At 41.2% G+C, this 28,000-nt stretch overlaps 1 protein-coding gene across 5 annotated transcripts in view; it reads right to left on the reverse strand.

The window, feature by feature from the left end:
* Positions 1–28,000, reverse strand: part of TAF2 (TATA-box binding protein associated factor 2) — a 78,506-nt gene that overhangs the window by 12,812 nt on the left and 37,694 nt on the right. For 3 of the 5 annotated variants that reach the window (XM_061605694.1, XM_061605675.1, XM_061605684.1), the window contains exons 16-26: positions 27,248–27,313; positions 25,558–25,810; positions 21,158–21,298; positions 20,127–20,237; positions 17,976–18,169; positions 16,459–16,598; positions 15,266–15,335; positions 13,943–14,052; positions 9,241–9,470; positions 7,661–7,813; positions 6,308–6,413 (exon numbers count right to left, since the gene is read on the reverse strand). In XM_061605694.1, coding sequence (XP_061461678.1) covers positions 6,308–6,413; positions 7,661–7,813; positions 9,241–9,470; positions 13,943–14,052; positions 15,266–15,335; positions 16,459–16,598; positions 17,976–18,169; positions 20,127–20,237; positions 21,158–21,298; positions 25,558–25,810; positions 27,248–27,313 — 1,574 coding nt within the window. The remainder of the gene's footprint in view (positions 1–6,307; positions 6,414–7,660; positions 7,814–9,240; positions 9,471–13,942; positions 14,053–15,265; positions 15,336–16,458; positions 16,599–17,975; positions 18,170–20,126; positions 20,238–21,157; positions 21,299–25,557; positions 25,811–27,247; positions 27,314–28,000) is intronic. The other 2 variants (XM_061605703.1, XM_061605713.1) reach the window with 2 other exon arrangements.

Here is a 28,000-nt window from a genome sequence, read left to right on the forward strand (position 1 = left end):
ATCTGTTAACTTCCTGACACTATTCTCCATGATTTCTTGTTTATAACTTTATACCACCACCACCACCCCCGCTAGGGTGTATAAGAACAGCACAAAACAAATATTACGAAATGCTAATAAAGAGCTACAAACATTGGCTACGTGCACAGGCTAATCTCATTATTGGAAACTTCATCATATCACTATTTCATGTCTCAGTAACATCATATTTTAATTACATAATATTAAAATCAAAACTTTGACAATCTTATTGTCTCATTGGATATTTGATTAAAAACCTTTGGCACATGGCTTCATCACTATTCTTTAGGACTAACTCATGGGTACATCCTCTAGGATGCACGCCTTAACATGGTGAGGAGGTTTGAGAGTGTTGAAGAAGCTGAGAGCAATGCCATTCAGAAGGCTAGACCAAGAGGCTAGACTCCTAGCGGGGGCACCCAATGCGGAATGGTCAAAGCTGAAACACCAGACTCAGATGCATCCAAACTCAGAGGAAGGCAATGGTAAACCACCTATGAATACCTCTTACCACAAAAACCCTATGAACGGAGTATCCAAAATGCAACACGAGATAGTGCTGGAAGATGAGACCCGCAGGTCAGAAGGCACTCACCGAGCTACTGGGGAAGAACAAAGGACAAGTACGAGTAGTGCTGTGACTAATGACGCAGCTGGGTCAAAGCTGAAAGGAAGCCCAGAGGCTGATGCGCACAGATGCGAAAGGAGAGTCCGGAGTTGTATGACGGGCACAACAGGAACATGGAATGTGAGAAGCATGAACCAGGGAAAGTTAGAAATTGTCAAGCAAGAAATGGAATGCATCAACATTACAATACTTGGTGTGAGCGAACTAAAATGGATGGGAATGGGACATTTTCAATCGGGCAACTACAAAATATTTTATGCAGGAAATGAGAAACTAAGAAGAAATGGGGTTGCTTTAATAGTGAGAAGTGATGTAGGAGCTGCAACGCAAGGTCTGAGCGAGTTATATCAATGAGATCAAACGAGAAAACTATCAACATAACCATCATCCAAGTCTATGCTCCGACAGCAAATGCAGAAATGGAATTGGAGAGATTTTACGCAGAAGTACAGGATGAAATTGATCATACACCAAAACAAGATGTGATGATAATCATGGGGGACTGGAATGCAAAAGTAGGGAACAGAGGAATTGTGGGGAAATGGGGCTTAGGAGACAGAATTGAAGCAGGAGAAAGACTTATTGAATTCTGTGAAGCCAATAATTTGTTTCTTGAGAACACATTTTTTGAGCAAACGAAAAGACGACTGTACACATGGACATCACCAAATGGTTAACATAGGAATCAAATTGATTATATAGTTGGTAGCAGAAGATGGAGAAATTCCATACTTTCTGCAAAAACAAGACCAGGAGCAGACTGCGGTACAGATCATCAACTGGTTGTATAAAAAATCAGAGTAAAGCTAAAGAAGACCAACAAAGCAATCATAATGCCAAAATACAATTTAAATAACATCTCAGAAGCATATAAAGATCAAATAAGGAACAGGTTTGAGGCTTTAAACTTAGAGAACCAGAAGAACTATAGAATGAAGTCAGAGGCGTTATCAGGGAAGAATGCAAAAAGACAATACCTCTAGTTAAAAAGAGAGAAAGACCTCAATGGATGACTGAAGAAACTCTTAAAATGGTTGAAGAGAGAAGGAAAGCAAAAGCAAAAGGAGATAGAAACACAGTCAGAACCTTAAATGCAACAATACAGCGACTAGTAAGTAGGGACAAAGAGAACTATTACAATAGTTACTGTATAGAAATAGAAGAGGACAACAAAAAGGGTAGAACAAGAGCCCAATTCCAAAAGATTAGAGAAATTAAAGGGAAATTTAAACCAAGAGTAGGGAGGTTGAATAATCAACAGGGGAACACACTGACTGACCGAGATAAAATAAAAGGAAGATGGAAGCAATACACTGAAGAACTATATAAAAGAGATGCCAGGATGACAGATTCATTCACGGAGGAACCGTATGATGAAGAACCAGAAATTTTAGAATGCGAGCTGAAAGCTGCTCTTAAAATACTTGGATCTGAGGAGTGGTTAGTTCTGACTGCTCCCTTCCACCTTCTCAATCTGGTTTGGGAAGAAGAACTGCCGTTTTATTCTCTGTTGTCAAATACATTTACTGGACAGTTTGGGCTTGGGTTTGGCAGGTAGAGACTAAAGGTCAAATCCCCACCCAATCAAATCACTTTCTCATCAAGTGATCTCAAAGGACTGTTTTGAGGATAGATGAGACACAGATATAGTATAACTTCCCTCAGTCCTTTGGACAAGACAGGAAATAAACTTTAGTAACAGATGCAAAACACATCATGGTGCAAAAAGCACAGCTAACTTTACAAAATTTAAAATATGTATCATTAGGCATGAAGCATCACCCCACCACATTGTGCTTTGATTCTTGCCACACCTGTTGGAACCATATATGACATAGTGGTCATTGCCATGTTACAAGATATCAACATTTCCATTCGTCTCTGAAGTATTGAACATGGAAATTACCCCTAATGGCAATTCAGCTCCCTTAATAAGGCTCCAAAAATTCCAACACATGCTGCTTTGTTATATTATACTTTCAAGGTCTGGTTTTATATTATAATATATGTATTATATATTTTTAGGACCCACCCTATTTTGTGATTTTAGGTTGTTTTTCCTTGCTTTTAATGCTGAATTTTCAAATTGTAGTAACCCGCCTTGGGACCTTTGGGTGAAGTGCGGGTAGTAAATGTTAATCATCATCATCATAACTTTAACCCTGTCACGTCTTTGATCTTCCACTTTCAGGGAACGATTCTGGGCAAGTCTGGAAATCTCCCCTCAGTTCTGGATTTTGGTTTGATGTGTGGCTTGCGAACCTCTAAGATATAGCCATCATGTTGTCTCTACAAACGTGATTCTCTCAGAAGCTTTGGATCAAAAGCCCAGAAGGCTGCACATAGTTTGAAATTTACAGTGGCCTACCATGTTATAAGGGCCTGAAAAAAGCCAATTAATATGTGTCCATAAACTATCAGTGACAGAGGAAGCTCTGTCAGTATAGGAAACTGCGTTTAAGACTTCCCAGAATGAGTTGTGCTAAGTATTTTTAGCAAAATAAAACAATCTTTAAAAAAAAAAAAAGAGCCCAATGGAAAAAGTACAATACTACGTTCAAAAACTGGCTTGAGAACAGGAAAAACACTAGTCATAGCTGGAAACTTGTCAAATCTGAAAAGTCATAAGCATCCCAGAGGCCACTTTCGGGTCTTCTTGACAAAAACTCAATTTGCTTACAGCTTATTCAGGTGAGCTAGTGTCCTCTTGTTACTTGACAAGTTAGTAAGTGGAATCAGCAAGACATTCATTTTGAAGATACATCTTTGTATCCAAGCAGTGCTGGACCTGTAACTCAGGAGACCAGATTTCAAATTTCATTTTACTCATGGGCTTACTGAGCCTCTCTCTCAGACTGAAGTTATCAGCTGCATCAGAGACAGCATGCTAATCTCCTCCTTGTGGACTTGCCATAGGCATCGGGTGAATGCTGGATGTGAGCCAATACATTGAAAGCCTGGTGACCTCGGTGGCTAGTTCCAACTTCAGATGATTTACAGCTACAACCCAACCTAGACAGGGTAGCTTAGCCACAGATAGCCTCCTCCAAGTTCCGACTCACAGAGAGGTTCGGAGGGTTGTAACGAGATCTAGGGCCTTTTCAGTGGTGGCCCCCAAATTATGGAATAGTCCTCTCGACGAGGTGTGCCTGGCGCCTACACTTCTATCCTTTCGGCGCCAGGTTAAAACCTTTTTATTTTCCCAGGCATTTTAATATATTTTATTGCTGTTAATATATACCAGGCTGTTAAATGCTTAAAATGTATGTTTTTAGTGTCCTATTGTTATTTCATTATATTTATTGTATTGTATTTACTCTATGCTGTGCACCGCCCAGAGAGCCTCTGGCTTTGGGCGGTATAAAAATCGAATAAAATAAATAAATAAATAAATGAATATCCAAGTGCTAGTAACTTCCAGACTGGACTACTGTTAACAGGCTTTATGTCTGCCCCGGAGACTGTAACTAGTGCAGAGAATGCAGCAGCAAGGCTGCTGGTAGGTGTTTCTTAAAATCTTAAAAAATCTGCACTGCTTACTAATCCACTATAAAGCCCAATTTAAGATGCTAACACTGACACACAAAGTCCTATATGACTTGAGACCCAAATACCTGAAGAAGCACCTCCTTCCAAATTGACCTGCCTTGGTGTTAAGATCAGCAGGGGAGGCCCTATTGGCAGTGCCTCTGTGGTCCAAGGGTGGTGGCACATTACAGAGCCTTCTTTATAGAGGCCCCCAGGTTGTAGAATGATACCTGTCCTCCAAGGTGTGTCTTGTGTTATCAGTGTATGCTTTTTGACAACTGTATGCTATGTTGATGGTGCATACTTCTCTTGGCTTCCTTCCTGGTGCGCTACTTTTCTGTCCTTTTGTTGCTGTGGTTACTTTAGTGGTTTATTTTGTAATTTGCATTTGTTTTAAAATTCTGATATTTATGTAACCCAACCCTGAATTATTTGATGAAGAGTAGGACATAGATACAAATATTAAATAATGGGCTCTAGGTTTGAGCCAGAGGGCTGTTCTTATCTTCTTATGTTATATCCTTATTTAAAACTTTCATATTCTGCTTCTGGGAGCTGAACTCAAGGCAGCATACAATAAACCATTTAGTGAGTGTGGAGCTAACTGTGTGTGTGTGTGTGTGTGTGTCATTATAAAAATGTCTGTCCACTGACTCTGTTGGATCCAATAGATTTCTAGCTTCCCCTTTGGAAGATTCTGGCTGACTTAGCAAGCTCTCCTTTCAAGACCACTGGTGAATTCTCAAATTCTAAATTGACCAGGGTTGTCACCACAATTGCTCATAAATACTTCCTCCCACCGAAAAGATCCAGACTGGCTCTTTGGTTTTCTTGGGATTTGGCGGAAATGAAGTGGTTGGGACGATGACTAGAATGCAAGTGGTGGAAGACAAATCATGACAAATCCTAGCAAGCATGGCATAAAGCCACAATGGTGCTGGTGGCAAAATAGCCTTATTTTTCTGCGAGCATTCTGTCTGCTTAGTGCTATCCAGTGGAGCTATTCAGAGTAGTCAGAAAGCTGATACAACTTCCTGGTTATGATCCCTTGGAATCAACAACCACCTGCTGTGATAATGTTTGCAAGGCACTTCGTCACTAAAGGTGAGGTGGCCAAATCAAAGCAGATGTCAGCGACTTTATCCTCAGAGTCTGTACTGGAAGCTCCCCACCACTTATCTATCATATTTTATTAGATGTCAGTTGATTTTGTCTGAGAACTGCATGGAGAAATCTTCAATACAACTTAGGCCCCTTCTTAAAAATAGTCACTGGGACCTGCTGACTTGGGGATCTACTGGCTAGTCTCCCATCTGCCTGTGGTTGTGCAAGATGCTTGAGAGGGAGGACGCCAGTCAGCTCTAGAATCTCTTCAGTGAAGCTCATTACCTCAATTCATTCCAGTTTCAGATCCAGCACTGACACCCTTGGTCACTCTGGCTGACAAACCTCACTGGGAGAGAGATATAGGGAATGTGACCATATTGATTATCCTGAACTTCTCAGCATATTTTAATACTATCAATCACAGCAATCCTTTCAAGATTGGGGTCACCACTTTGCAGCAGTTTCCCTCCTTCCTGGAGTGCTGGCTCCAGAAGGTGGAGCTGTGAGACTAACGCTACTCCCCCAAGAGGTTTTCCAGGTTCAGTGTTGTTTCCAATGTTGATTAACATTTACATGAATATATGTACATATATGTACATAGATACGTGTGCGTCCACGTGTGTGTGTTCACAGTGGAATTCGGTATCATCAGAAACCAGGTGGGATGCGCTTACGTGAATGCCCCTCCAAAAGTCATTCTGTAACATTGGGGCTACAGCTGTCAATGCCCTGCTCCTTGCCACAGATGTTCTAAATTCCCATAACGAAGGAATGGATAACATATTATATTATCTTTGGGGGTGCTAACATTGGGAAAGCTACAATATTTACCACATACGATCCATCCATGCAAGAAACCAGATCAAATTCTCAGTTTGTACCTCTGTAGCTTAACTAGGCCTTAAAGTCCACATGAGTGATACAGCAGGGTTTGGGGAATGGGACTGTTGTGATCCATACCTACGAGGAATGTGAAGCTTATGAACTGCAAGCTACCCAGGTCTTGCCATCAGTTTAACTAACCTGGTGTTGACGGTCTTTCCAGCATGTTCAAGTGATGGTAGATAAAAGCTTGACTATCATGAACAGTGTCCATATCAATCTCTTCTTCCTCCTGTGAGTTTGAGAACTATAACATCAGAAAAACAAACAAAACTAAGAAGACTTAAGGATTTATATATATACATATGGTGTGTGTGTGTGTGTATCTATATATCTCTGTATATAACATTTTGTAAGCCATCAAGCTGTCATGCAGAGGGTATGAAGGCATTGCATGGGGGTGTGGTGTGGCGATGGGACATGGCGGGTGTAAGGCAAGGGCTTGAGGGAAGGCACGGCTGATGGGAGAGTGAGGTGGGCGAGTGTGGGGCAAGCGGGTGTGGTTCTAGCGAGGCAGGCAGGTGTGGGAAGAGCAAGGTGGCGAGTGTGCGGTGTAGGCACGCTGTGTGGTAGCAATGTCACTGAGGTGCCTGAGAGTTTGGTGACAGTGGTTTCCATGCATCAGTTGAAGGAAGCTTAGATCCTCATCCAAAAAGGGGGGGAGGGGATTGAAGAGGGTTTATTTCCCCCCCCCCGGCATTGCTCAGCTCCATAAAAGGGTCTTCCCTTAGTGTGTGTTCATGCGCGCACGAGTGCGTGTGCGTGCGTGTGTGTCTGTGTGTAGTGGTTACAGCTATTCTCTCTCTCACTCCCCCCCACACACATTTCCCGATACAGCAGAGCCGCTTTGCAATCCAACACCTTGGACAGCGGTGTGGAAGAGGGGTCTGGGAACCAGCTGGCCCTGATAGACGCCACAGAAAAAGAATGCCACCACTCTCAACTGGCAGAGTTCCCCCACTTTCTAACCAGCTGTCACCCCCAGAGTCTGGCAGATGCAAAGCCAATGTGTCCAGAAGGCCTCTGAGACAGATTCAGCATTGCCAGTCCAATGAGACAAGGACAGCAGGGGTGGGCACAAGAGAAGCAAGCCAGAGAGGCTGAAACAACCCAAGCATTTCAGCGCCCCCTATCGCCACTGCAGAAATGTGCCCCCTTCCCCCCCAACACTCAGTAATTTCCGATCCTTGGCCCAACCCATTTCCTCTCCCTGCACCTGGGGAGTGCGTCGAGTGGGCGAGCAGAACAAAAGGGGGCTGGTAAGCAGAGTGAACAGGGGGCAGAGCCCCCCCTAGTATGTGGATGTGATGTGGTGTGTGTGTATGCTCCGATGTATGGACAAAGATTATGGAAAGTTATTCAAAAGAAAATGCACATAAAAACAACAACAGCGTAATCATCAGACACCGAAGACTGGAGCTGACTGGCTTCTTCTGACAAGAGTTACTTGAGATAATCTCAACAATTATCTGTAATTATCCATAATCCACTTACTCTTATTTTGAGTTTGACTTTACTGTCTTCATTCTTCTCAAGGATCTGGCCTGGTTCTAGTGGGGACCCAAGAGGCGTGTCGGCCTTCCGCTTCAACCCCTGCTGATGAGGAAGGGGAATGACTGCTGTTTCTTTAACAAGATGATCATCCTCCTCAAGAAGAAATGGGGGGAAAACAGATTTAAAATCTATTCAATCTAAAAAAAGATAAACAATTGCATAAATGCAGGAACATAAAAAGCAATAATAATCCATCTGGGAACTCAAAAGACAATTCATGTATTACCCTTCATAATATCAGCATCAGGCGTAGCTCCTGAGAATGTAAGTGGCATTGTTCCTTAAGAACATAAGAAGAGCCTGCTGGATCAGGCCAGTGGCCCATCTAGTCCAGCATCCTGTTCTCACAGTGGCCAACGGGGAAGCCCGCAAGCAGGACCCGAGTGCAAGAACACTCTCCCCTCCTGAGGCTTCCGGCAACTGGTTTTCAGAAGCATGCTGCCTCTGACTAGGGTGGCAGAGCACAGCCATCACGGCTAGTAGCCATTGATAGCCCTGTCCTCCATGAATTTGTCTAATCTTTTAAAGCCATCCAAGCTGGTGGCCATTACTGCATCTTGTGGGAGCAAATTCCATAGTTTAACTATGCGCTGAGTAAAGAAGTACTTCCTTGTGTCTGTCCTTCTACTAAATACTATGAAAACGGCTGTTGCTCTCTAAGCTTGCCATACAAGTAATTCTCTATTTATGCTTCTTACTGAAAGAGGTTTGAGATATCTGATCCCTGCCTGAGCAACCACCAGAGTGATTAGGTTTGGGTGGGAGGAAATTATTAATAATCTACTGCGACTTAAATCAAAGTAGGTTCAGGCATGAAAAGCTTTACACAATCAGACAAATAACATAGCCCTTTTCGAAAAGGTATATTTTTCATCAGCAAAACAATGCCACACAGAAAAATGTCAGTCTAGAAGTAAGGGTTACAGCCGTACTCCTTTAGGACAGCTTCCACCACTCATCCATGAAGTAAAGTTCACCATACAGGTAAATAATAATAATGAATAATTATTTACAATTTATTTATTTGTTTGTTGTTGTTGTTATCCTGCCCTTCCTCCCTAACGGAGCCCTGAAATCTGAAATACCACTGAAATCTGTGCCACTGGTTACTGGCATTTTTTTCAGAAATCAATCTTATGTCTTGTAAGAGAGAAAGGCAAAATTAAACTTGTTAATGGTTTGATTAATAAGCGGCAGGGGCAGGGGAGGAGGAAGAGACATACTTTATGACAAATATTCCCAACAAGTGAAAGCAGCTGTTTTTATCCAATTTTAATGTCTTGGCTATTTTTATTTTTACTGTTTAAGTTACTTTGAAGCACCTGAGTGCAACAATGTGAGTAATAAATATAAAACAACAGCAAAGCAACAACATTTGTGGCTGGCAACACAAAGCTGAGGTTAACAGGATGAGACTAGGACGGAGAACAATGCCTGAAAATGGAGGATACTTCGATTGTGGTAAACGGAGCTATTGCTGAGTTCTGAGGAGGGCTGTGAAAGAACAAGGAATTGCTTACAGTGCTTTGGAAGCCAACTATTTGACCCAGATTGTTTGGATTGTTGGGCAGTTCCGGACCACTTGCCCCTGCCTCAGGAATGATGGTAGGATTCAGCACAGCTTTCTTTTCTTTGAGGTTAAGGACCAACCCAAGTTCTGGGAGCGGCAAACAGGAAGGCCTGCTGAGGCCAAACAGCATGAAGTACAGGTCGACAGCACCACACCGCAGCCTCCAGTCATGGGATGTACCTATCAAGAAAAGAAAGAGCAAAGGACCTCAGTCGTCTTCACACACTGTTAATCTGCCCACCTTTAAAAGCATGTTCTGCTGCAAGCTATGATCAGGGCTGCAGGAAATGAGGCAAAGCTTTCTGTACATATATACCACAATAGGAACACAATCCTAACAGAGACCAATAGGAGATGCTACATAACTCGGTAATAACGGCATACATACTGCTGCTGATAATGTTACTGTGTAGTAACATTTTTAAGTCCCCCCCCCCCGGATTTCAACAAATGCAAGTTAGGTGGGAGGATCATCATGCCTTCCAGTGGACCAATCTGGGATTTAGAAACTAGGTCAACTCCTAAATAAAGGGAATTGTACAGAACCGGATGATATAAATTTATACACGGGCCTGCAAGAAAATACAGCATAGTTACTATCAGGGGAGAAAGGCCACCCTGCTGGAAAAGGATAAGCTCAGAAATATTATTAGCAACAACCTATGCCTTGCCAAACTCTGTCGTGAGCCAATCGCTTGTGTGCTGTAGCACAAATAACCATTTATCATTCTGAAGATGTTAAATCAAGCTGGATCAAGCAGGTTCACCACCTGGCCTTTCCCCCCAATTCCTCAGCAAACGCCATACATTATACAAAGATAATATCATTTCCCCCCTTGGCAGCATGCAGAGGAGGGCAACATCCGCCACAAACAAAGTCCAAATTCTCTTTGTGCACACGACAGCCTCTTCTAAAAACAGCCAGCGCTGATCTTAGCTCTCTTTATGTCACAGAAATATCGGACTGACTGGGAACAGCTCCCCAGGGTTTCAGACACGGTTCTCTCCCAGCCCTACCTGGAGATACCTGGGACCTTCTGCATACAAGGCAGATGCTCTGCCACTGAGCTACGGCCCTACCCCCCACTTGTTGGTTTTCCATAGGCATCTGGTTAGCCAATGAGGGAAGAAGATGCAGGACTAGGCGGGCCTTGTGACTGATCCAATAGGGCTTTTCTGACATCCTTTTACTGACTTGCAGCCTCCCCAACTCCAAAGCCTTGTCCCAGATGTTCATGAAACTGCCCCAAATTTTAAAAACATGCACAATGTCACAGGAGCCAGTTAAAAAACAACCACAACAACAGTACAATGACATACGAGAGCTTGCTGGACTGAAGCCTCTGTAAGTATTTTTTAATGCCATAGAATGGAGCCTCCCAAACAAAAGCAGCCACGTTGGGCCACCTTCTCTTAAATAAGCCCCTTTTAATTTTATTTTTTAAAGAGAGCTATCTTAGAACACCTGGCTTTTTAGTTCTGTTAGCATTTATCTATGCTGCTTCTCTGTTTTAACAACTGCCCTGTGTTTTTAAATGGCTGGTAGCACAGATCCAAAGCACCGGTATTGCGTTTTTAAGAAGTGAAAGCCACTTTGGGAGGCTATAGCAAAAAAGTGGCCTATACATCATTTTATAAATGAAATAACAAATAAAACCTCCAGTTGGTAATGAGCGCCTAGTCAGTTTGTGAGCTTCAGCATCTATCTGACACTGAAAGCCACTAATGAAGGTGATGCGTTTTAGTCGCAGGTAATTGAGCAAATGGAAGGCCACACAATTTGCCAGAAGTGAACAGCAACTGCACCCAGAGAGCTGATCTGTTTACTATACGGGTAACTAAAATGGGCAGACTTTGGTAACATCTGAAAGCATGTTGCATCAGCATTATCAACCTCATTACTACTACATTTATATTCCAACTTTCCTCCAGATGGTGTATGTGGTCCTCCTCCATCTCTATTTTATACTCACAACAACCCTGTAAGGTAGGCTAGGCTGAGAGACTGTGACTGGCCCAAAGTCACCCTGCAAGCTTCATGGCTGAGTGGGGATTTGAACCCTGGCCTCCCAGGTCCTAGTCTGACACTCTAACCGCTACAGCACACTGGCTCTCAAATATCAGAAATTATCCTCACAGATAATGAATAGCAACAACAAAGTAGTTTACTTAGTCAACCATTTCCAGAAAAGAAATAAAAAAGCATGTGTCCTAAACAAAACTTAGCAAACAGGAAAATCACAAGACGGACTCCCATGGTTACAACTGTCACAAGGGCTCACAGCATATGACACTGTATGGTCATCTATGGAGATGCAGTCCCCTTTTCCCTGATAAGACTTTTTGGAATAGCTGGGAAAACACAATGTGATAAAGCTCAACTGTTCTTGTCATCCAAACTTGAACAAGTTTTCCAGCAGATAAGAAATCAGACATCCCCCCCTTATTTATTCATTTGCAAATATAGTTTTCTAACAAAAGCACTGTAGTCTTAACTTGAAAACATATTAGTGAAAGCTTAACTGCTACTGAAACAAATATTAAATGTTTAAAAAATAAATTTTAAGCTTTACTGAATATTATATCTAATTTTTAAAAAGTTTGGAATTCACTAGCTTCAGCTTTCTGGATTCTGGCACTTTATACTCCTCAAAAGCACAACACAAAACATTGGTTCTCCTTTATGGGCTTTTATGAATTAACAAATTTCAAATCATTAATCCCGAATGGGTGGAGGGTAGTTTACAGTAACGAATACTCTTACTGGCCCTCTGAGACTGTGTCATTGCTCTTTACAGAAAGTAAATTTTGAGCAAAGGGCCCACATGATTCACACAGAGATTTATGCTCTTAACACACCAAAAATCAAGCAGGGAACATATCTCTCATTATCACTCCTTTTGTTACAGCAAGGTCAATTAGTTAAAGACTTAACTTTGTACACTCAATTCTCTTGAGCAGAAAAAGAAAACGAGGAACATGAACTGCCAAGTGGCTAAATGCAAACTGTTTACTTTCTGAGTTTGACATCTGGTAAATTTTTCCAAAAAATTAACTGAGGTGGATCCCCCCCCCCGCATCAACACTGATTCAGCCGCTGGTGCAGCTGGAAGCTTCCAAACACTAAAAATAATGATGCATAGAGAGCACACAGCCATTAATGTCCCCTAGAAGAACAGATATAAAAGTTTGTCTGTAGATCAATAAACATGCCAAATTTTGAAGCTATTTGTACATTCTGGATAAGATTGGCCTGCCTAAGGAAAACAGATTAATAGAAAATGAAGGTAAATTCTTGTGCAACATTCCCCCTCCATGAAGAAATATGTGTGTCGGGGGGGGGGGTTTCACATAGAGTTTGTAGGAAAAGACCCACGAATGTCCTGCTCAAAGCCCTTTCCTGTAAAATTCATACAGATTTTTAAAATCCAAATATAACATTTTCCATATAATAATAATAATAATTTAATTTATGTGTCGCCTATCTGGCCAATGGCCACTCTAGGCGACGTACAAATCAGTTGCAGTAAATGCAGCACAATAAAATACAATATAACAAGGAAACTATAAATAGGAATGATAACAGTTCAGAGTAATAGGCAATTAGTCCTGAAAATTAACCCTCCCCGGAAGTCCCAAAGGCCTGTCTGAAAAGCCAGGTCTTCAAGGCTTTGCGGAATACATTCAGGGCCCATTTCCGGTATAACAATGATCCCAAGTTTGCTATAAGCAGGAGTATCGTTAAACGAATACCATCTAGTGGAGAGCACTAGTGGGAAAGGGCTAATCCCTTCATAATTTGCTTGTGGGCTTTCAGAAGCCTCTGGATCCCTTCCATGGGAAACAGGATGGTGCACCCCCCGAAACTAAAAGTTCTATACAGACATCATGACTGACATCATAAATAGACCCATTCGCTATGAATTTGTCTAATTCCTTTTTAAAGCCATCAAAGCTAGTGGCTATCACTACTTCGAATGGAGATGAATTCCATACATAAATGACACATTGTTTAAAGTAGTTTCTCCCTGGTCTTCCTGAATATCTTATCAATGAATTTATATGCAACACAGCATTTGCACTGTGAAGTTGCTCCCCATATATTCCCCCAGTGTAGTGGAACATTTGTACAGGAGAACAGTACCAACTCAGTGACTCTGGTCCTGAGATAAGTTAGGTTTTTTTCCACCCAGAAAATCTCCATTGTGTAACAATAGAGCAGGGGGAGCTACTTTCTAAGTTGAACTTGGAAGAAGACAGCTTACTAAACAAAGGCGAATCAGCAATGGAGGGGGGAGAGGAATTCCTATTAATAGCATGCTACAGAGTTATGATTAATCCAGCCCTGACCAAGAGACAAGCTTGGATGTTAGGGAAAGGTCTGCTATAACTGAATACAAGACCCAAAGAATTTTCAGTTGCATTCGTACGCTGTAATCCTATGCAATATGGCTTGAAGGCAAAAGATGCAGCAGCTATGCGGCCTTGAGTTCCATGGAAGAAGGCAGGATATACATGTAATAAAATTAAATAAGTCTTACTTTATTCAGGGTGCCTTACTTCCAAGAAAACATGCACAGGATCAGTCTTTCGGTGTGTTAGTCAAGTTCTTAAAAAATTGTAAGCAATAACAAGAACAACAACAATAAAACCTGAATTCATAAGTTTCCAGAGTTGATCCACTAGCGCTTCATTGCATAAAGGAGATTCCATGTTCTTGGTAAATGGCGGGTTCTTTGTCAACATATTCAATATCTTATGCCTAGAAGAGGACAAGTCAACTGTTAATCTGTATCAAACCTGAACTTCCAGTTACTAAGTTTCGCACATTTTCCAATCTTTTTTGGCTCCGTAGTTTTATATTAGGTTGCATAAACTCAAATTTATCCGCTGGAGTTCATATAATCTTAGGAAATCAAGGCCAATGACCTTTCACAGGATTCTAAAAATGCATCAAATAGCCATTTTTGAGAGGAGTCCTGGGGCAGTTATGGTCAGTGGAAATAACAAGAAAAGAAACCAAGAGGGGGAAACCTGAAAAGAGGCTGCAGTGTTCAAAGGTTGTCATTATCTAGGTCACCAGGGGCACAAGCTTGTGCTGGCAAACTTTCTAGCTTAAAACCAACAGGCAAAACGTTCAGCTACAAATGTATCATTTATAATCTTTGTCCTCCAGCTACAGACAAGAAACCAATTTATATTTTCTTTGGTATCCAAATATAACGAACCCCAACTCTGCTCTAATACACTGAGACCAGTGTCGATTTTTTTTAAAAGAACAAAAATGTTACAAGATCCTCCATCTATGGCCAAGGATTGAAAAGCAGAAGCAAGGTCTCTATACAGATGTATGGATAACTGCTAGGAAAAGCACAAGCTCCTCCTTGAAACTGAACAGTCTACGGGGTTTGCCATGAGTAGTTCTTGTTTCTTAGGGAAGTGGAAGAGTGCTGCCCTCTTGCTTAATTGCTACAAATTACCCACAACTCCAGATTGGAAAGGTTACAGTCTGTTGATTCATGCAGTAACAAAATACTGCTGATATTTTGGTGGAAGATTTTTCTTTTCAGCTCTGGAAGGACCATCATGCTCTATGACAAGGACAGCTAACTTGTGTCCCTCCTGATGTTGTTGGACTACAACTTCCATCAGCCCCACCTAGCATGCCCAATAATCAGTTGGAGTCCAACTCTAGAGGGTCACAGGCACCTCATACATTTCCATTTCTGAAGCTGTGGACCACCTATTACTTGGAAACCGCATACATGCTTCTTAGGGACAAGACAAGATAGCAATAGGTAATTTTCAAAAAAGATTTATATAAGACCATTTGAGATTTATAACCTAAATGAAGCATCTTTCAAGTTGCTAGTTTGACACAGATTACTTTGAAAAATAAATAAAAATACGTCTTTAAAAATAAAGATAAATAAATAGAAATTATACAACTTTGGCTACCAACAAGGAAGACTAACCTGACGTAGGGCACAGGGTCATTCTGGACCATATTTAGCAGCCATTGCAGCTCCTCATAGCTTCTGTCAACTATAAAGACAAAGTGAATGACCTGTTAAGAAAAAATGGCGGATTGCACAAAGAAGAAGTTGGTGGTAGTTAGAAAAACTAGAAGTGGATACAAAATAGCCTTTGTGAAATAGCATAGAACAGATGCATTATAATGTGTCACTACATTTTTGGAGAGGGGGAGAAGGGAGGTCTACAGATCTTATGCTTAGTCAATTACAAATCCCCATCTCTTCTCAGTTCCTCTTGGATACAGTCTGGAAGTTAACTTTGAAAGTTGTATTTCTATTTTGGAAGCGACACACACTGCTAAGTCTACCCTGTGCATGCAGCTCGTTTGGAATTATTTGGAAATCAAAGTACATATATTTCATATATATTCTCAACACTTGCCTGTACATCTGAGCACATAGTGCTTCTCATTGCAAATCAACTGCATACACATAAAGCCCCCCCATTACAAGATGGCGTCCTACTTCAGAAACACAGAGGTACAAACAGGATTCTGAGATTAGTCGAGCAGTCAAAAGAACTGTGCCCAATTCAGGCAGCTGTCGCATTTAGGTTATTGCCTTTCCTAGCGCAAAGCACATTAGTTTTCCAATTAGATTCCATGACACCCTGCCATCCCTTGGAAACTCATCTGAAGCTCCTCAATGAGATCAGTAATGGTGGAGAAGCTTCCTTGAAAGAGAACTTTTAAAGCACTACCAGTCTTTCCCAGCGATGCACAGATTAAAGGAAGTGGGTGTGGTTCAGGATGCATTGGTTATCTAGATTTTAAAAGCCACATCTCCTCTCTCCCGTTCGGAGCTGTATTTCATGGTCACTCTAAAGCAGGGGCAGCTAATCTTTTCGGGCCACATTTACTCTTGGGCAGACATCCGGGGTTGGGACTGCATATAGGTGATAGGTGTGGTCTTCTGCACATACTGAACACTGATTAGAGGTTTTTGATGATTAAGCAATATATAAATCCTGTAAAATAAATAGGACACAGAGTCCTCTGATTCAACTGATTCATGTAGATCAGCTGAGGGGAGAGGGGAAATTATTGCCCCCTCAAATCTGATACCAGGGGCGAGGGGACTATTTGCAAGTCTGTACTGCAGTGAATCAAATGGTAAAAATCACTTTTCTTTACCTTTTGTGTAATCAACAACTGCCTCCAAAGCTGCTATTCGGACATCCACAAAGTGCCCGTATTCTGCATAGGACTTAAAGACAGCAGGATCGCTTGGAACGTGCCCATTTTTCTGTAATATGCGAATGGCATTCAAGCAGCTAGGTACATGACAAAAAAAAAAATCTGTTGTAAATTCTAAATCTCGCATCACAGGAAATAACTTATTTTAGCATTGTCATAGCAAACTGTTGGTGAATTTCACAAGATCTAAATGATGATGACATCACATGAATTTTTTTTTAAAAAGCTGCCTCGGTTACAATTTGCAAGAGTGACATGAATAAAAGATCATTCTTGCTTTCTGAAGATTTCTAAAGAAACCTGAGCTAAAGAAGATTTCTAAAGAAACCATTTTGTTTCTTCGGTATTTTATCTAACACAATATATGCTAGAAGAGAAGATCAAATCCATACAAGCCGAGGTGGGTGACCCTTTTCAGCCCAAGGGCCACTTTCCCTTCTGGGGAACCTTCCAGGGGCCTTATGCCTGTGGTGGGCAAAGCAACACATGTAAATTTTACCTTTGTACAGTAGGCTAGTTTCTACACATGCTCATGCATCCCTCTCTAACCTCCATCAAGGCAAGTTATCAGAGGTCAATGACACATTTCATCCAGGCAAAAATGTTTAAGAGCATACAAAGCAAGGCTGGCAAGTGGCATGGCTTGGGGTGAGGGGTTGTGGGGAAAATCCTGATGGCGAGATAGAGAGGCTTGGAGGGCCACATTTGGTCCCAGGGCTGAGGTTCCCCACTCCTGCAAAGAAGGCTACGGCTAGCAAGTAAATATGAGGACAATTCAGACACGTTATCAGGAGAATCTAGATTCCTCTACTATTGACCAGCGTCACCCCATTCTGGAGATCTGTGCTTGTGAGGGGGACTGAATATGCACACTGCCTTGCACAGGGCATGGACTGGCTCACATTCTTATCCAATATTTATTTTATTTATTTATTTATTGTATTTATATACCACCCCATAGCCAGAGCTCTCTGGGTGGTTTATAATAACTAAAAACATTAAAAACAAATATAGAAATTTAAAACACATCTTTTAAAAACAATTTAAAACATAATTTAAAACAATTTAAAACACATGCTAAAATTACTTATGTACTTATCCAATACACAAAACACAACTCAGTGTTATGCCTCCACAAATAGTAGATTTCAATCTTCACTTTGTTACATGAGTTCAAAATAAAATAAAGGTGTCGTTTCAAGTCCTACAAACATTCTGGTTTTAGAAGTGCCTAATGATGTATTTTCTCTTAAGGCATTTGCAAGATTTGCAAAAGGACTTCCTAGGCACCTATTAAATCTCGCCTCTGTCTCTTGTGTGCATATTGATCATAGTGAGTATGTTATTAAAAGCTACATTGCACAAAAACAGAATGATTAACTGCAAAGTATGAGGAAGTGGGGAAAATGGAGTGTATTTTATTTGCAGAAATTCGAGATGTTTTTTAATCATACCTGACTGTAATGGTGTGCCTATAACTGGGTAGCAGCTTTTCCATGTTTAAGAATCTGGTGATTTCCTCAAGAATGAGGCGCACATCAGGATTTAAATTATCCAGTGTTCGGGCTTCGTTGTTCACACTGACTGCAGGAGTTACAGAGTTTGCTAGTGCATCTATCAGCTCAGCACGGTAATAGTTGTCTGAAAACTAAAGCCAAAGACCAAAATATGGGATAACAAACATTTAAAAAATTGAAAATGATCACCTGCCAAAGGGCACATTTCATTGAGCTTGCTTTCCTATCCCCAAGGATCTAAATCTTGCTATTGGTCAAGCACAGTTAGATCGTATTGTCTTCAATAAGGCATATACACAAGTAAATTAGATGCAAGATTGCACCCAAATACATTATTTGAATTGCTTGTTTATTTGGTTTTATTAGATGCATTTTGTCTTCTGTTTAGAGCCTCATAGCAGTTTATAAGCAATTTATACAATTATTTTGTATTTTATTTTGATATTATTGCATATGTCTTAATCTTACTCAATAATATCAAGATAAAATACAAAAGAATTGAGAGTTTAAAACCGGAGCAATGCCAAGCCATTAGCGGCAGGTTGCAAAGTTAAAATAGTAAAAAAATCCTGGCAAAATAGGAATTGGAAAACTGTGTCCCTCCAAATGTTGCTGGACTACAATTCCCATTATCTATGACCACTGGTCGTGGTGGCTGATGCAGATGGGAGTTGTAGTCCAGCAACATCTGGAGGGACACAGGTTCCCCATCCCCAATTTAAAGGGCAGAAGAGAGGGAACCAGCCAACCTTCTTAAGAAATGACATTTCACAGCCTTTGCACTGCTAGTGAAAAGGTCCTGTTCCAGGTCCCAACCCGGCATGCTTCTGAAGACAAAGGACATGGAGAAAGGCCTCTAATGATGATCTTATGGGAGAAGATGATCTTTCAAACAAACTGGCGCCAAACCATTTAGAGCTTTATAGGTAATAATCAGAATCTTTGGATGCATCTTAGTGGTGGAATAGGTGCTGCTCATACAAACACATTTTTTGCCCAGTCAGCTTTAAGAAAGTAAACAACACCTCCAAGATCTCCTTCACCAGCACAGACAGGGAGACTATTGGGCAGTGGGGTGGGCAGTACATTAACAACGTACCTTGGTCACCCACCATCTGGTGCTCACTCAAAATTAGGAGATTGCTGGACAGGGCACCTAAATGGGGGATAGAATCTTATGCAGCTGGAGCAATGCAGTTGCCACTTTGACGTGGCTCCATCTTATGCTGCTCCAGTACCTGCGCTAAGGATATAGAAACCACATGAACATAAAGGGATCTCATTAAAATAACACACTAGTGTCAGAAGCTGGACTGAGGGTGGTGGCAGTGGTAATGATTAGCGTCTCTCTTTCCATATGATTCTACATTGTTATATTATTGAACCAGCATAGGGATGGAGCCATGGGTGAAGTGACAACTTCATTGCACACATAATGCAAGAAATGCAGGGTGGAGGGCCAAAACGAAGAGAGGTTAAGCCTCTTATCCTTACAAAATGGAACCATAACATTAAAAATCTGCAATAAAAATCTGCATAATTCCGTTGTTATATTTTTAAAGCATAAGTCACAAACTCATGCTTTGTGAAAATACAACAAAGAAGTTAACCCTTCGTTTGTTTTTCAAACATTTATATTCCCTTGACCAGCTTCAGAGTTTTGTTTAAATGCGCTACCAACTCTGGGAAACAGATTCATTTGTCTGCAACTTGTAATACTTACCAAACAAACAAACAGACAAACAAACAGACAGACAGACAAAAAAACAAACAAAATGCCAAAGAGGGGTGATACCCCCAAAATAGCCCAATGAGGACTGGGCATACTCAGTGGGCACAAAATGCTGGCTGAAAGTTGGTGGGAGACAGAAAACCAGGGGAAGGAAGGATGCAATAGAATAGCCTGAAAGAGGGAATGGGTGGGTGATTGGAATCCTGAACAAGAGTATGCCACACTGCAACATTTTGCTGCAGGTCCCATGCCTATTACATATAAATATATCTCAATCTGCATTGTAGTAGGTTCTTTGCACATCAAAACAGAGGGTCACAAACAGAAAATTCCAATGTTTTAAAACAATTTTTTACCTTGTTTTTTCTATTGTCATTATACTTGATTAAGTCTAAAATGAATGTTAAAACCTCTTTAGGACACAGATTATGAACATCTCTCAGCAAGGCCATTGCCACAGGCATCGTCTGTGAAAAAGGATCAACATTAATGCGTTAACTGCATTGATTTAAATATTAAATCAGAAACATTGGCTCATGGAACATCATTTCTGCATTGCCATATGACTTTCTATGGTCTATACCAGTCAATTCCATCAGGTATCTTCCTCAACGGTGGGATTGGTTTTACACAAGAATGTGTAGTAGACTACCACTGGGGATCCAGGTCCACAGTGAGGGAGAGGCATGAAAATTTTAATTTAAGAACTGCTCTGCTGTATCAGGCCAGAAGTCCAGCATTCTGTCTATAACAGTAGCCAGGCAGATAGCCTCAGAAAAACCCATAAGATATGGCAGACAGCTATCACCTGCTATTTTGCACTCAACTCCTGATGATGGAAGGTGTACTACTTCTGGATATGAAGATTCCATTTAACTGTCATGGCTACTGATAAGACCCAATTTGTGAATTTGTCAAATGCTTTTTTAAAGCCATCTATGCTGGTGGCCATCACCAAAGTTTATGGCAGCGAACTCCACCAACTTTCGTCAATTCCGAACCTATCACTTACTCATTTCATTAAATGATCTTGAGATCTAAAATGTTTCCTTCTATTCAGTCTTTGCACATGTACTATCATAAGAAAGCCCCCCTTAGTAGCCTTTATTCCTCAAAACTAAAAAGCCCTGACCTCTTTAGCTCCTCTTTGCAGGAAAAATGCTTCCGTACTTTCTTTTTTCAAGACAAACGGGACTCAGGACTGTACACAGTATTTCAACGTAGGAAAGCCACAGGTTCATCCGCTCCAAAAGAGTGCTGCCAAAATTCAGGGAAATATACCCAATTTCTGTGTTTCATTCTTTATTCTAGCCCACCTTTGAATCCAGCTCTAAGGGAACCTGCTATGTTTAGAAAAAGCACAAAAAGATAGTAATGGACCAATTACCTTCTGCAGAAAGTAGCTCTGGAAGTTCATGAAGTTATTGGTTTTCACAATGTTTGGACAACTTTTACAACAGAACATTCGGGTGAAGAGAGACTTCATGGCTGGTGGTCCTGTCCATGTACTCACCATGAAATTTGCAATCTATACAATCAGGGAGGAAAAGAGAAGCCACGTTATTAATAATAGTGCTAGGTTTTATCTATTGCCTCCTCCTACTCCAACTCGGACTCCGCTCTTCATTACTTTCTGTTTTGAGGGACCGAGGTGAAGAGCAAGTTGCAATAAATGAGCAATATCCATAACTGTTTAATAGATGAGAGACTTTAAATCAATATTTTTCATGCCGTCTTACACTCAGGTTGCCTGGTAAGGAGCTTTTGTGGAATCTTTATGCATAAGATTCTGAAGCATATCCTAAAACTGGGGTCCTCCAGAATACCACAGTACTCTCAGACACCCCCTACCAAGGTGCTCTGCTCCTCCCAATTTTTTTTAAAAAATTGTGGGGCTTTGGGGGAGTTGTTCGTTTGGGTGGGGAAGTTGCCTGTTTTTTGGGGAGATCTGCTTTTTTTTGGTCTGTGTTTTATACATTTTGGGGCACATGTAGGTGTTCTATCTTGGGGATATGGCAGTTCTGAGCATCACCAGGTGTTTCTTCTGTGCAATGGGTATTTTGTGGTATCCATAAGACTTTCCTTAGATTTCTAAATGAGCCCCTGGGCCCAAAAAGGTTGGAGATCCCTGTCCTAGGACAAGCAATAAATTTTATGCAGGGTACTAGCCCTAGAACAGGGGACCCTAATCTGTGGTCCACAAGCTTCATCCAAGTGATCTGTGGCTTGTCTAGATTAAATATTCATATTGGTTTTTAATCGTATTTTTACTGCTTTCACCTGGGAGACCAGGGTTCAAATCCCCACAGCCGTGAAGCTCACTGGGTTACCTTGGGCCAGTCGCTGCCTCTCAGCCTCTGAATACCGCTTACTGTGAAAATCCTATTCATGGGGTTGCCAGAAGTTGGGATTCTGTCATATATTGTCTATTATTGTATTACAATTTCAAGTCTATGGAATGAAAATTGTAATACCATAAAACACAATATAAGAAATAAAAGAAGCAATACAAATACAATTAAAAATCACACACATATAGTGCAGCACACTGCAATTGCTACATCACCATCAGCAATGTTCAAGTGATCCATGGGGAAAAATTCGGGGACCGCTTCACTAGAATGCAACCAACACTGCTATACGGTTGGGCATGGCAGGGAAAGATTACCAACAGTGGACAACAGCTGTCAGGCAGCTTCTCTGCTATTACCAATCTGGGTATTCAGGAACGCGGATAAGCTTGCAAGGAACCCTGGGGGTTGAACACAGTTTGAAAACCAAAACTTTAAATGAATACACTACCTAAAACCAGACAGCCTCCCACACCATCATGTCTGTAAATTGGAACTATAGTGTGTGGAAATGGTTTTTACAGGTCATCTGCAACTAATTATCTTCCCACAATCAGTATCTGGTTTTAATTGTTTTCTTCCCATTTACATTTCAGACAGATCCCCACCTCCCCCCAGTTGTTAACGGCACACATTCAGAAGCCAGTCATAGAAGAGGCCTTAGCATTACCAGTTTCCTCAATTTACCCTGCCAACAACCTCAATGCAGATTTCAAACATGCCTTAGCCACCCTGAGAGTACAAGACCACCCGAAGAGAAACAGATAATTCAGAACCCTGTCTAGCTTTAAGGTATGTTTGGAGAGCAGACGAAGCAGTAAAACAAAGTTTGCACAACTCCTGCAATCCCGTTGCTCTTTCTAGATCTCTTACGAGCTTTTGTTACCCTTTTCCATGGCCTGTCCTGGGTCGCCTACAGGAGATGGGTATTGGGGGCACTGTTATGCAGCGGTTCAGGTCTCATTTCCAGAAATTGTTCCAGAAGGTAGCATTGGAGGACTCCCTGGCTTTTTTGGGCCCCTGGCTTTTGAGCTATGGAGTGCCATAGGGCACTGTACTGTCTCCAATGATATTTAATATCTACATGAAGTTGGGAGCAGTCATTAGGAGATGCAGAGCAAGGTGCCATTACTATGCTGATGATACCCAACTCTATTTCTCTGTAACATCTGAATCGGGAAAGGCTGAGAAGGCTTTGGACCAGTGTCTGGATCAATTGGTGGGCTGGATGGGGGCTAAAGAGTTTTGAGGGACATGCCTAGTTGCTGCAACAATGCCTTAACTTGAGTAGTCATGCTCTGTACTGCTGTGTAGAGAAGTAGAATCCAGTGTAAACTGTAAACTGATTTATGAAATGCTCTAAGCTGAAATTCCATATTAAACATAATGGAGAAAAACACACCAGTGAGTGTGAGTCTGAATCCATGGGGTTGGCCAGGACAGTTGTAGGGCAAATTGAGATTTGACCCATTGGCTCATGAGATCTCAAAAGAAGTACATCTATGAATGAATGTCCATATAGGAGAGCATGCTTTACATGTTCTGACAAATAGGCTTTCGAAAACTTTCATTTGGAAGCAGTAAAATAATCACATTTTATGCAAATTTATTTTAAAGTACTGTCAACTGAATTAAACTGTTCTGTTCCTCATAATATTCAATGCTGTTTGTTCAGTTTCAAAATGTAGTCTTTTTTTAAAAAAAGAAGTCAGCTCTGGGTAACAGAATATACATTTAAGAAGTGTTCTAATAACTTCAATTTCAGTTCTTTGAAGTATTTTTATTCCTTTTGTTTACACTTCCACCTGTTTCTTGTTGACACAAGCTTTACTGGTTCAACTTTATGCTCACACTACTTTCCTTTTGCAAGCCAAAAATATGGTGTCTTAACCATCAGTTCTGTTTTTTACATTATTAATCATACTGCGGTACGGTGCACTGCACTGAAAGGAACCAAGGAGGCCAGCAGATTGTTATGCTCGAGGTGAAAATTTCACCACTTCCCTAGATTTCTCAGGCGCCCAAACAGCTTCCTAGCAAAACTAACGTGTATTTTGGCCGTCTGTTAAAATGTTAAAATAACAAACTTCCTTTAGTCCTGAGGATTAATGAAAAATGAAGAAAACTGATTCAAATGTCTGATCTCAACTTCATCAATTATTAAGAAAGATTTTTCTAGTTTCCTTTTACTGACAAAGAATGTTGTTTTCTTTTGACATCAGTCTGTCCTGTGTTGTAAACCACCCTGAGGCCTCTTGACGAAGGGTGGTATTATAAGAGGAATAAAATAAATAAATAAATAACAAATCAGTCACTTTTAAGCACTTGATAAATACTTCCAAAAGGCTGGATACCAAACCAAATCAAAGGGGTGTCCTGGGCTCATTGGAGTCCACTGAGAGGGTGGGAGAACTCTTGGAGCCTCAACGCCAAATCATCAGAGCGCTTAGGCTGCAGCGTCTCACAAGTCACCCTTTTTACCTCTGACTTTTTTTCTATTTTCTTCTTCTTTTTAAATGAGGGCAGCAGTCTAACTACAACTAAGCTTCCTTTTCCCAGAAAGAAGCAGAAAGATGGGTTGCCAGCTCTCGCTGCAACGGAGAGAGCCATGTAACCCTCCTGCAGAGGAGCTGGGCAGGAAGGGAACTGGGGAGAGATTGTCCTTCCCACTCAGATGAGCACTTCAAATCTGAATATTCCTGTCTGGTGGAGTAAGTGGGAGGGACAACCCACCTATGGATCTCTTCCTCCACTGCAAGGAAACCAAACTTTTTGAGCCTCAAAGGACAGCATCTACTTGCACCCGTTTTTGTCTGTTTTCTTCTCGCTTGACAGTGAACATGACCCATCTCTCACTATGCTCAATGTAAGGATTTAATCCCCTTGCCAGATCCTGGGCAAACGCCATGTAAAGAGCCACGGCCACACAGTTTCACAAAAATGGGGGAGGAATGGCTACAGAGGTAAATAAATGAAGGAACCAGAGGCCATGGAAGGACTTGGAACTTTTTTAGATAAGATGAGGCATCTCTGCTGTAGGACCATCTTCTAGTTCCCAAGCAGCCGGGGTACCAGTGTGTATGTGTGCAATCACTCGTGCATGGGAAAGGATCGTAGTTCACTGGTAGAGTATTTGCTTTGCATACAGATGATCCTGAAGTTCAGTCCCCAGCATCTCCAGATAGGACTGGGAGAGACTCCTTGCCTGAAACCCTGGAGAGCTGCTGCCGGTCTGAGTAGAAAGTACTGGGCTAGATGGACCAATGATCTGACTCAGTATAGGACAGCTTCCTATGTTTGTACTGCTCAAGTTCAGATTCTCCATGATCTATCCAATTCTACACGTCACAGTTTGCTGCTCTGCCGATTGCTGGTGCCTATAACAGCTTTTGACCCAATTACCTCACAAAGTTTGTCCAACATGGCCTGTTCTCACCTTTGCAAGACAGAAGCATGCCATTATCCTCACTCGGTAGAAACATTGCTCTTGTTCGAGTATATCAGTCAACGCGAGCCGTGAAGCTGGAGTAGGGAACTTCTGAAGGGCCAAAATGGATTCCTCCTGTGCAACCACATCTCTCTCATACCGGAGCTGGTATTGCCACATGAAGTCAGCCTGTTCAAATTCTACCTTCCTTAATACAGACATATCCGGATCTATTCTTATCCACAGTAAGGGAGAATCAGCACTGAAAGAGACGACCAAATGTTGTACTAGTGCTTAAAAACACAGCAAATGCATACAGACATTTAACAGTGGGACTACTAAACATGGTGCTTTCACCTTTTTGCACAAGAAAAAGAGTCAACAGTTCTCGAACAACACCGTTTGAAAGAACATGCAGTTGCTTACAAACCGAGAGTAACAATCTGAACAAGCGTAAGGAAGGCTCCACACTTTATACACTTCCCCACGGAAGGGGCTTCAGTATAGAAATTATGTGCAACCAGCAACGCCTGAAACTGAAATGTTGCTTCCCTGGTTATCCTTGCCTCCACTTCCACTGTATAAAACTTTAGTCTACAAGCTCATGGGGGAAAAGAGCCCTCTTGTACTCTGAAAAGCACCAGGTACAATGACAACATACTGTAAAAGTCATCAACAACAATAATTTGTGCCAACTAGATGTGTTAATTTTTCACTCACTTAGTTTGGACATATTGCCCAAATCATCATTTGGCAATTGGGAGCTTCCCCCCCCCCAACAATCATGCAGATATCCTCCTCCACTTTCTTGTTTTTACTGTCAAACATTGTTTGCCAAACTAGCAACCTATGGCAAGTACCTTGCCTCCAAACCATGATTTAAAAACCCATTTCAAACCGTTTGGCAGTAAGGAGCTAACCAGTTTGACAATTTGAGCAAAATGTGGTTAGCAAAAATGAAGACGGGAAAGAGACTGAGCCAAACTTTGGTTTGACATTACATCCAAATTAAGTCACTGTGTGTATACACTGGGGAGTCTCGCGGCAGATGTGCATGCACATATCTGCAATTCTCATGTGTGATCTACACACGGGATTCCCAGTATTTCTGTAAAGAGATGCTTACTGTATGTTTATCTTATTTCATGTGGATGTTCCCATCTCTCTCCCTTTAGCCTCAAAGTAAGAAAGACAACTGGCCTGCTGGATCAATTCAGCTCACACCACTGGTACGAGCTCACTGCCATTTCTTAATTTAGGAAGAGAATGGAAAAGCTGCCAGATGCTTAGGGTTCGTTATTCTGCTCCAAAGCTACATGATTGACTTTACCATAGAGGCCACTTCTAGCACTATCATGAATACATCTGTAAGCTATTATTAGCAAACTGTTGCAAGCTGCCTGATCCACAGAACTATGAGTATCCCAGAAGACTGAATGTCCATTGCTGCATTTCCAGAACACACCCTCCATTCCCCTGCATGTTCAGCACTGTCATAAAGAGTGCTGCCAATAGGTATGGGAGGAAACGAAGCATATCCCGAAAGGGTAGATACGTGAATAGAAGCTAAGCTGCTGCTTCTGTAATATACTGCCGCTATTGGGATTGGGGCCAGTATCATTCTATATACCTGGGACAATCCTATGCAGCAGCTTGAGGAAAAGAGAGAGCATCCTTCGACTTTCATAAATTAACTTACTCCATGGCAGAAAGATCCATGTCAACTTCCTCCCCATTCATTAGAGGAATCTTTTTCTTCTTATTTCTGCATTTAAAAAACAACAACAGGGTGGACACGTGTATTAAAATCATTTTCTATTTTTCTTATTCTGCAAATATGTATTAAATAATGTTTAAATCCACTAATAGTAAAAAAACAAAAACCTTGCGGTTTAAAATGAACCAGTTGCCAACAGATATTTTTCTTATTCATCCTAGAAATGTGTGTCAAATTTATTTTTTATTAATTTAAAAGCCTTTTTACTGGTCAATGTCATGATGGTGAAGACAGCCCTTTGTGCTCCAAATTGAAGGTTATGTTCTATTTCTATTTTGGGTGCATTAACAGTTGAATCTGAAACTGCAGTTTGATTTAAAATCAGACTGTTTACAATATGTTACTACTTAAGCAATGATTCTAGCTGTTGAACAAACAAACTTGGCCTGTCCAAAATGCATGTTTTCAGCTTGCTATGCTTAAACTACTTAAGGAAAGGTGGGCATGGTCAATTAAAATCATAGAGCACACCTAGAAATTTGCTAGAATATATTTCACCTCCCACTGTTTTATCTTGTGCAAACTGAGACACTCCTCATGACCACTGGAGACTATTCTGCAGAATAGTCAGTGCCATTAATCCACAATTATTTTTGGAGTCTTTTTTAGTGTAAATTATGCGAAGTCTTGCTGTACTTCCCATATTCACAGAAACAGAAGCAAAAGAAAATGCTT

This window comes from Rhineura floridana, chromosome 1 (genome assembly GCF_030035675.1).
Source record: "Rhineura floridana isolate rRhiFlo1 chromosome 1, rRhiFlo1.hap2, whole genome shotgun sequence".
NCBI lineage: Eukaryota > Metazoa > Chordata > Lepidosauria > Squamata > Rhineuridae > Rhineura > Rhineura floridana.